This window comes from Alligator sinensis, unplaced genomic scaffold, assembly GCF_000455745.1.
Source record: "Alligator sinensis unplaced genomic scaffold, ASM45574v1 scaffold1035_1, whole genome shotgun sequence".
NCBI lineage: Eukaryota > Metazoa > Chordata > Crocodylia > Alligatoridae > Alligator > Alligator sinensis.
This window is the reverse complement of record NW_005842555.1, coordinates 107,509-116,488: the sequence shown is the minus strand read 5'-3', so window position 1 is coordinate 116,488 and position 8,980 is coordinate 107,509. Positions and strand designations below refer to the sequence as shown.

Genomic DNA, 8,980 nt, shown 5'->3' with positions numbered 1-8,980 from the left:
GGGGCGGGGCGGGGCGGAGCTAGCTCCCCGCCCCCCCCTTGTAGCCCCTGTGTGTGTCAATACATGTGTGCGCGTATGCATACATGTGTATGTATTTATATGTATAGAAACAAAGATTTTTGCAAAAATAAAAAAATAAGGTGGTTTTCCCCGGGGGGGGGTTCCCAGGGCAGGCAGGGGATGACCACCTTTGTGGCATGGGGTAGCACCCACGGGGGGAGGGGAGGGGAGGGGAGGGGGTGATTGTATGCGTAGTGACCGTCCCACTCTTCTTTCCACCAGGAAGGTCTTCCCTCCACGCCCACTTTGTGGAAACGGCAGCCCCCTCCCCAGCTGGCTCAGGGAGGGCCAGCAACGCTTGGCAGCGTGGGAGCCCAGTGGTGATGCGTGGGGGGTGCGCCCCGTGTCAGGCCGCACTCCTTGTTTAGGCGGGAGTGTTGGTGCCCCCCCGCCCGCGAGCACTAGCCGGGGAGCAGGGCCACCCATCAGCCACAGGGGAATTCCCCTCTCCAGTCAGTGGGATCAGCCTCCTGGGGACCCTTCCCATCGCTGACTGGTGTCAGGGGGGCAGGTGCCCCCCCGACTCGAGAGGCACCAGTCACCCACGTCCAAGCCCCAAGCTTACAGACGGGCCTGCACGTAGGACACCCACCAAAGGATTTGGAAACGTGAAGCCCCAGGCGGGGCTGGAGGATGCTTGCCGGTAGTAGGGACACTTACAGTTGGATTTGGAATTGATTTGGCTTGGGACATCCAACATGTTCCTTACAAACACACAAACACACACCCATCCTCCCAGCCAAGGCTTTGTCTAGCAGGTCTTCAAAACCTCCCAGGATGGAGAGTCCACCACCTCTGGGTAACCTGCTCCAGCGCTTCACCACCCTCCTAGGGAGAAAGTTTTTCCTAATATCCAACCTCAACTAGGGTATTTATACCCGAAAGCTTGCAAAGAATTTTTCCAACTATATGAGTTGGTCTGATAAAAGATATCAGATTTACCCCAAAAACCTTGTCTGCCTGTGTTATTAGACCAACACGGCTACAGCCAACACCCCAGTCCCCTCCCTGCAACCTGCTGGGTCGGGAGGCTGAGGTCTTTGTTGCAGGCCCCAAAGCTGGTGCCTCTGATGGAGTCATAAGGATTGCCATGGACTGGGTCTCACTGCAGCTCCGCCGTGCCCAGGAGCTCTGGGACCTCCTGCTCCGCTTCCTGGCTCTGGCCAAGCCACCCACCTGCCAGACCAGGAAGCCATCGCCACCACCTGTGTCTTCCTCTCCTCCGCACATCTCTGGGCAGCGTTTCACTAGTTCCACGGTTCCTCTCCCACTTGCAGCCCCAGCTCTAGGAAGTTCTGATCCCCCCCAGGCCACATTCGATAGTAAGTAATGCCCCTTTTCCTCCAAAAATGGGTCCAATCCCTTTGTGACTTTGGTGAAACTAAACTTGTCATTTTCCACCACATTTGGGGGCAATGAGTGCCACCTTTTAATGACCTTATTTTATGTTATTCTTATATTCTGATAGTAACTAGTACATGCCTGTTTACTTTTCCTCATGAAGTCAGTCTACAAGAGTGGTTCCCAAGTTTTTTAGACCCAAGGCCCCCCTCAGAAAATGCTGCTTCTCAGGTTTCACTTGTTTTTTTGATGACAAATAATAGAGCTGTTGCTCTATTGCAAATTCAGCAAGCCCACAGCAGAGCAGGGTGTTTTCAACACCTTATTCCTGTTCGCAATCTCTGGGCTTAACATGTGAATTGCCTTGGCTAAGTGCTAACATGGCACCCTTGAAAGGACCTCAAGGCACCGCAGGTACCACAGTACCTGGGATTGAGACTCACTGGTCTACAACGTGCATCTTTGCTCTGCCTTCTCGTTTTCTCTGCATGAATACATTGCACCACCTCGCCTTAGAGGACATGTCATTTCCTACAGGTCAAATATTTTATGGGTGGCGCACGACTGAGAAGCCTCACACGTTTCCTCTCCAAATCCTTAAGCAGGGCACCAAGTGAAACCTCAGAGCTCTCACGACAGTCTGAACGCAACGCAAGGACACAGGAACGCACAGCCTTCGATCCCCTTCATCTTTCAAATGTGCCTTCTAATTCTGGACAATTTCCTTTATTTGGGGCCTGATTTTTGAAGATGCTGGGCACTTTCCCACCCCTTTTTGCTCCCTCCATGTCAGTTTGTTCAAAGTTTCACAACACATTTAACAGACATTAAAAGGCCACTTTCAAAAGTAGGTCCTACATTTTCCAGCCCTTTGTCAAATGGGCATATTCACTGCTCATATATGCTATAGTGAGGATTAGGTAATGTATGTGAAGAGCTAGGAAGATATAAAACCCCTACAGAATACAGTGAAAAGCCCAAATTTCACTTTCTTTGGTTTGATCATAATCTGATGAGAAACGTCTCCTTGATATCCCATGACTGATTTCTGGATGTTTGCCAATCTGGTAGAGTTCATATAGCGAGGAAGGGAAGAAGAGATATGGACGTTTAATGATAGTAGTGGGACTAATTAATTGCAGTCCAGTGATCAATTCAGAATGGAGAATAAGTGCTGCCCTCATCACTCAAGTCTGTATTCTTCTATTTGTTTCTTCAGGATTGCATACAGTGAATTAAAAAAGAGTATTTACTACCTTATTATGTATATTTAAACTGTTTATGATCCAAATGACTTAAAAGGGGCTTTTTCTTCAGGCCTAACCCCACTGCTGTAGTAGGAAAAGTAGAAGATAGGGGATGTCTATAGTAATAAGATACCATGGATCAGTAAGTATTTGTTAAGAGCCTTTCCAAACAGTCTGTGAATAAGTAACAGTAGCCGGCGCATCTACACATGCATTAATGCATGTTTGTTAACACACATTAAATTTAGTACCTCCACTGTGAAGTACTACAGCAAGGCACATCAGCCTATTTTAATGCACATTAGCAGAAGCACACCGTTTTTTGTGATGCTTTAATGCACATTAAAATAAGCTAATGCACATTAAAGCATGCATGTAGACACACCCAAGAAAAGTGTATTGCTGTAAATCAGAGACTCTCCAGTGGAAAGAAATGGCTGGAATGCTGATCAACCGAGTCACGTTCGCTCCATGCTTCCAGTCTCTAGGCCCAGCCCCAGAGCACAAGCTGAATTCTCCTTTTCCAAGTCAGTTTTGTGATGCTTTAACTGTTGTTTTTTTAAGGTGATATAGTTAAAACACTGCAATGCCTTGGTGTGAATGCATTTATACTGATATAAAAAGGTACCTAAGCCAATATAGATGATTTCCCTAACTTTCCGAGAACATGGGCATAATTGATATACTTTTGTCCCGATCAAGGACTGTACTGATTCAAATCTTTTGGTAAACAGCCTGCCTGCGGCTGGTAGTTAAATCGGCACAGCAACCAACCCCTTCAGACACACACACCACAGCAATCTCTCCCTACTGCTACAATCAGTCCTGGTCTCTTCCCCCTCTTCCTCTAACTGGCTGGAAGAGTCAACTACAAGGAGGAGATGCAGAACAATACAAGCCCTCTTTCAAACTTCCTCACCACAGGTAACCAGCTTCTCTCCTAGCACCACTAGCTTTCACTATCCTGAACAGCAAGAGTCGGGTGGTTTCCCAGGCAGCAGAAAATGAGCGCGTGACCCATACACACCTCCTGCTAGTATGCAAGCCTATATAAGAATGTTATTCCAGTTTGGCCATTTCAGACCTCTCCTAATTGCTAATAAAAGTCACAGTGATGCTGAAGTCTGAGCAATAAACACACTGAGGGGTAACGGGGGGGGGAATTACATGTCTATGTTTAAAAAAATTACAAGAGTAATTTACATTTGAGAAGTACATTAAAAGTTGCCCTCATAAATTGGTGTTCCATGTCATATATTGATATAAGCCTGAGATGTACAGTTCTTCAATATTTTGTTACTAAGCTCCACAGTCTTGGCGTTTAATTTAAAAGCACTACCCTACATACTCCAATCTGCTTCATGGTTATAAGCAAATCTAAAGAAACAGTTTTCCTGTTGTTTTACACTGTTCTAAAAAGTAAATAATTTTACTTTAACCAACTGTATAAAGCAGCCTGGGACTTTGATGTCCAGGATGCTACATAAATACATTATAATACTGTAATCAGTCTTGAGGCAAATGCAGCCTTACAAGGGTCAATTTGGTCATTCACAAAGGGTTCTTGCTGTTTTGAAAGGGACCTGATTCTAGCTTTTGCTGGAGGATCTATTTGCACTACAGACAAGGATACAGTGTTTTTTAAGATTTCAATACCTTTCACAATAAAGGTTACAAAGTGAAATTATTCCAGCCAACCTGCCATGCTCTTCAGTTCACAAAGGCCCCCATAGACTAAACTGTAAACTGTCCTTTACACCTAAATTCAAACTGGAAATATCAGCTGTCATCAGCCAGGATTTCAGGATACTCTTCCCAGAACTGGTCCCCAATAATGTCACAGTGCAGAGGGACAACTTTATTCCTGGTCCGCGTCACTTCAACTTCCTTCTCTTCAGTTTCCTTTGGAAATTGGATTCTTTTTGTAGTGACCTCATTAACCTGCAAATAAAGACACAGATTTGATCCTCTGTCTGCTTTATTTAAGTAACAAGATAGGATTGTTCAGTTCCTGGAAGACAGAGTCTGATTGAATGAACGCTCCCAGTTCCTTCATTGTACTAACGCTAACGTTCCCATCCTACAGTGAGGCTGGCACAGGCCCAAATATTCACTTTGGATGATATCACATCAGACTTGGAAAACCTGTCATTACAAATAATCACTGTGGACGCAGAACTTGCTTGTTCAAGTTTTGTCATGATTCATAGTCATTTTTAAAAAAAAAGCAAATAAAGATGAAGCCCTAGGCAAGCAGAACTTTTCAAGATGGCATGCATGGTCAACACGACATGCACAAGACTATAATCAGGCTATGCAGAAATAGCCAAATGATTCCCATTTCGGGCATTAAGACTTTCCTTTTATTTACATGGCCAGATATTTCTGTACCACCTCAAAAAAATGACTCCCCTCCAACCATAACTGTTTGGATCTATATCTATATCCGTTTTTCAGCATCTGGAACGTGTCCTTTTATGGACAGCCACAGAAGCTGACAATTTAACACCAGAATCATTTAGTGGCTTCGTTGTAGTTTGTAAATTACTCAGTGCTTTTTTTTTTTTTTAAATGTGAGGGTGGACAAGCTGTTAAAATGCTTTTACCTTTTGCCATATTAGTACAGTTCCTTTTCTATACAGCAAGGGCTCATTGTTGTAGTTAATGTTGAATTCGGAAAACAAAATTTCATTCTTATCTCCAGCCAAAGTTCCCTGAGATTGAGAAAAAGAAACCACACACACACACACACCTTATAGCCTCAATTTGTTTATAACTTTCTAACAGCATGGAAAGACAGACTAATTGTTAAATATAATTAACTAGCAATAGCATTTAATAGTTTTTTCATCATCAAATGACTTTGCTAAACATTAATCAAACTTTGCAATACCCAAAGTTATTAGGGACTCAGAATCAGTAGTTATGAAGTTAAAATGCTATACAAAGTTTAAATAAAATCTCTCTCTCAATCTCTCTCTCAGTTATGCCCCTCTGCATTGCAAGAACAAGACAGAAAGACAGAACTCATCTCACCTCCAGACAAACACCATGTATACGCAAGCCAGCTGACCTTGCTGAATGGACAAGACATGACTGCATGTGCTTAAAACCATTGGGGAACTAGATTTTGCACATGTTGTCTGTCTAGTAAGAACAAAAATATTCTTTGCAGCTGATCATCTGAAAAAGAAAGTGATCTTGGAAGAGACTCTCACCTGTAATCTATTTTGTGCTTGTACTGGAGTCAAGCCACTTCGTTGCACAAGCATCCAAAATACTGTATTGTAGAGGTTATTAATGTGGCCTGTCAAAATAGGAGATCGTGTCAAAGGAGAGACAGACTATCTGCAAATCTACTGGACTATTCAGGGAAGCCCTTTTCTTCATCCCCAAGAGAGAAAACATGCCCATCAATCATCAGTGCCCCACTCTATGGGTTTCCCTTCTTTTCTAAAGATGCTTACAATCAGCTTGTCTCCAGCTGAGGTAGTCCTTTAAATTCTGGTTGCTGGGGTACAGCACAACTCTTCCATCAAATCCTGGCGGATACAGAAGTGGCTGGTCCTTAAAATAATCCTTCCAGTAGAAGACATAGCTGGAGGAAAACTGGGAAACTACGTGGGTCATGAACTTACTTGCAAAAACAGAAAAGAGAGAGAGAGAGAGAGAACAGATGTTAGCTGTTAATTAAAACACTCATACCTTTCTATCTGTAAGCAATTGGGGTAACAGGGGTAATGGCTGGTGGAGAGCTGTGCTGCTTAAGTGTCTTATGATTTTATGGACCACCAATGATGCACGGGTTCTTGCTGAGCAATGAAAAATGCTAAGCACCGAGGATAGAAATGGAAGTAGGCTACCAAAAACCTCTATTTTTGATAGAATGTTTTTTTAACCCCATGTTATTACATTTATCTTTCAAAAGTGGCATACACAAAGATAATATCAAAACTTCACAGCTAATTACATATACTGTACATATAAGTGTAACACATCAGTTTTACCTATACCATACAGACAGCATATGCAGACAGGCAGGGGCAAAGATAAAAAAGAGGGGACAAATATAACTTTTCCCCACGAGATATTAAGTCTGGGGGGAATTGCTAAATTCCAGAGAGGAAGTTACCTTGCTCTTCTTTTAAACCAGTTACTTTTCTTCTTGAAAACAAAGCTGTATTCATCACTCTGTCCGTACGCAATGGTGATATCCTCCAGCTCTTCCATCACCGTCTGGGCACACTTGGTCATCAAATGCAGGGCACGGTCATCGTTGGGCTTCGTGAAGCCATGCTGCTCAGAAAACCTTCCCGGAGAGCACGCAGTCAGAAACATAACTTTGTGAAATCGACACAAGCAAGGCATACAGGCATGTGTTCATCACACGTACTTCCTACAGACACTGATGTTTAAAAATCCCACCCACGTCGAAAAAGAATTCTCTCCAGGTATAGAGGGGAAATCTCTCCATTTCTAGCACCTGGAAACCTGTTCTTTTCTCCATCAATATTTATAGTAACTATTTAACCCTCAACCCAAATCAACCAGGTGCAGACAGGGGGACGTACACAGGCACTTTGCAGCCTCATTATGCTTTCAGACTAAATTTCTTGACTACTCAGGGAAGGCCATTTTTCCTACGCTTTCAGCCTTTAGCTAAAATGCTGAAGGGCTTTCAGACTTTAGCTGTACAAAGGCTCACATCGGCACATTGTCAGAGCCCGCGTGCTTTCCCGCAGGGGCGTCGGACTCATCTGGCCCCTGCAAGCTGGATCAGTTCGTGCTGGGACCAGCGCGCAGGGCTGGTACGGCGTGGCAACACGTGCAGCACATGCCCTGTGCTAGACCCCTGCGCCACGTGCAGCTGAACCCAACACTGCAGGCGTTACAGCAGGTTGGTCCAGGGTACGGGCTGCATGTAGTGCCGTGCCGGCCCAGCCCTGCGCGCTGGCTCTGGGCCCGGTCTGAATTGAACCCCAAGCCATCCATATGCACCGGAGCCAGCGCACAGGGCCGGTTCAGCGAGGCGCCGCATACAGCAGGCCCCTGTGCCAGCACCACGCGCCGCGTGCGGAGGAAGCCCCGGACCGACCCCCTGCGCTGCATGCAGTGCCCGCGAGTCCAGCCCAGGTGCCGAACCGGCTCCGCACCGGGCGAGCCCGAGACCCACGGGCCAGATCACAGGGCTCCACGGGCCGGATGTGGCCCACGGTATTTTGAGACCCCTGCTGTATTGAATCCCTACGAATCCCTATGAAGCAACAGCGCTCGCGAGTCATCGGCTGAACGGTGCATCCGGGAGCAACCTCCCGGTCAATCTCCTCCTGGCTTCATCTACGAGACCACGAAGGAGGCTCTGGCTGGGAGGACGAGCGTCTTCCTGCCCCTCCCGTGCTCACATCTCCGGGCAGTCTCGCCGGTCGGGGTCACAGGCTCCCTCCCCTCGTTCAGACTCCACTTCCCGGCAGCCTCCGCCTGCATCGCTGCGGCCAGTTTCCACAGAGACCCCAGGAGCGGGACCAGGGTTTCCATGGAGACCGACCCTAGGAGCGCTGGCAGGATCCTGTGGCGGTAGCAGCATGGCCCTGGACCATAGTCATGGCCACAAGAGCCTGGTCCTGGCCAGGGCGGCTGGGGCCGCCTCCATGGAAACCCTGCCCCTTCCTGTCATGGCTCCTGGGGTCTCCACGGAAACCAGGAAGGGGCTGCTGGGAAACCAGACCCAGAGCAAGAGCGCCCAAATCCCCTCGGCAACAAACCCGCCCCCATCCCCAGGGCCGCCACGGCAACGCAAAGCCCCTTCGGCCCTGCCCATTTTCTCGCGCTCCTATTGGCCGAGGCGTCGCCCCGGCAACCTCCCCGCTTAGAAGCGACTGCCATTGGCTGGGCCCGCGAGCCTCCCGGAAGTGCGCGGAGCTCACCGGTGGAAGTTGCGGCCGTCCAGGCGCACCACGGCCCAGGTGTTGGGCAGGCAGGCGTCGTCCGCCTCGAAGGCCCGTACGTACTCGAACTTGCTCTTGGCCATGGCGGCCACGCTGCTGCTCAGCCTCGCCCGCCCGCCGCTCGCCAGCGCCCACAGTCGCATGCCCTCACCCGGAAGCGCTCCCACCGGAAGCGGCGGCCTTCCTGCCTCCCCATTGGTTGGTCTCTCAGCCCCGCTCCCGGAAGTACCGTCCCCTGTCCATGATCCCTCAGCCCAGCTCCCGGAAGTTCCGGCCCGTCTTTCTCCCTGGGAGAAAGAAAGTTCCGGCCCTTCTGCCTTCCGACTCGCCGGTCTGTCCTCCCGCCTCCCTCCTGCCACGTGCCCGTCTCCATGGCGACCCCATTGT

General features: G+C 47.9%; 1 protein-coding gene across 2 annotated transcripts; it reads right to left on the bottom strand.

The window, feature by feature from the left end:
- Nucleotides 1–3,846: 3,846 nt before the first annotated feature.
- On the bottom strand, nucleotides 3,847–8,792 carry THG1L (tRNA-histidine guanylyltransferase 1 like). Of its 2 annotated transcripts, XM_006032193.3 has the most exons (6): nucleotides 8,573–8,792; nucleotides 6,781–6,957; nucleotides 6,116–6,285; nucleotides 5,867–5,955; nucleotides 5,255–5,362; nucleotides 3,847–4,589 (listed from the first exon to the last, which is right to left on the bottom strand). In XM_006032193.3, exons 1-6 carry the CDS (start codon nucleotides 8,734–8,736, stop codon nucleotides 4,428–4,430), a joined length of 870 nt encoding a protein of 289 aa, XP_006032255.2. In that variant the 5' UTR covers nucleotides 8,737–8,792; the 3' UTR covers nucleotides 3,847–4,427. The 2 variants fall into 2 exon arrangements, with proteins under 2 accessions (XP_006032255.2, XP_025069656.1); XM_025213871.1 differs by lacking the exon at nucleotides 8,573–8,792 and having other exon boundaries at nucleotides 6,116–6,281; nucleotides 6,781–6,908.
- Between the last annotated feature and the right edge of the window lie 188 nt (nucleotides 8,793–8,980).

Bases quoted from the DNA above. Each gene is read 5' to 3' on its own strand.
- THG1L (XM_006032193.3), bottom strand. From the start codon at position 8,736: ATGCGACTGTGGGCGCTGGCGAGCGGCGGGCGGGCGAGGCTGAGCAGC. The intron at 6,286-6,780 runs GTAACTTCCTCT...TGTTTTTGCAAG, and splicing joins TGGTTTAAAAGAAGAGCAAG to TAAGTTCATGACCCACGTAG. The intron at 5,956-6,115 runs GTAAGCATCTTT...CTATTTTGACAG, and splicing joins CAGCTGGAGACAAGCTGATT to GCCACATTAATAACCTCTAC.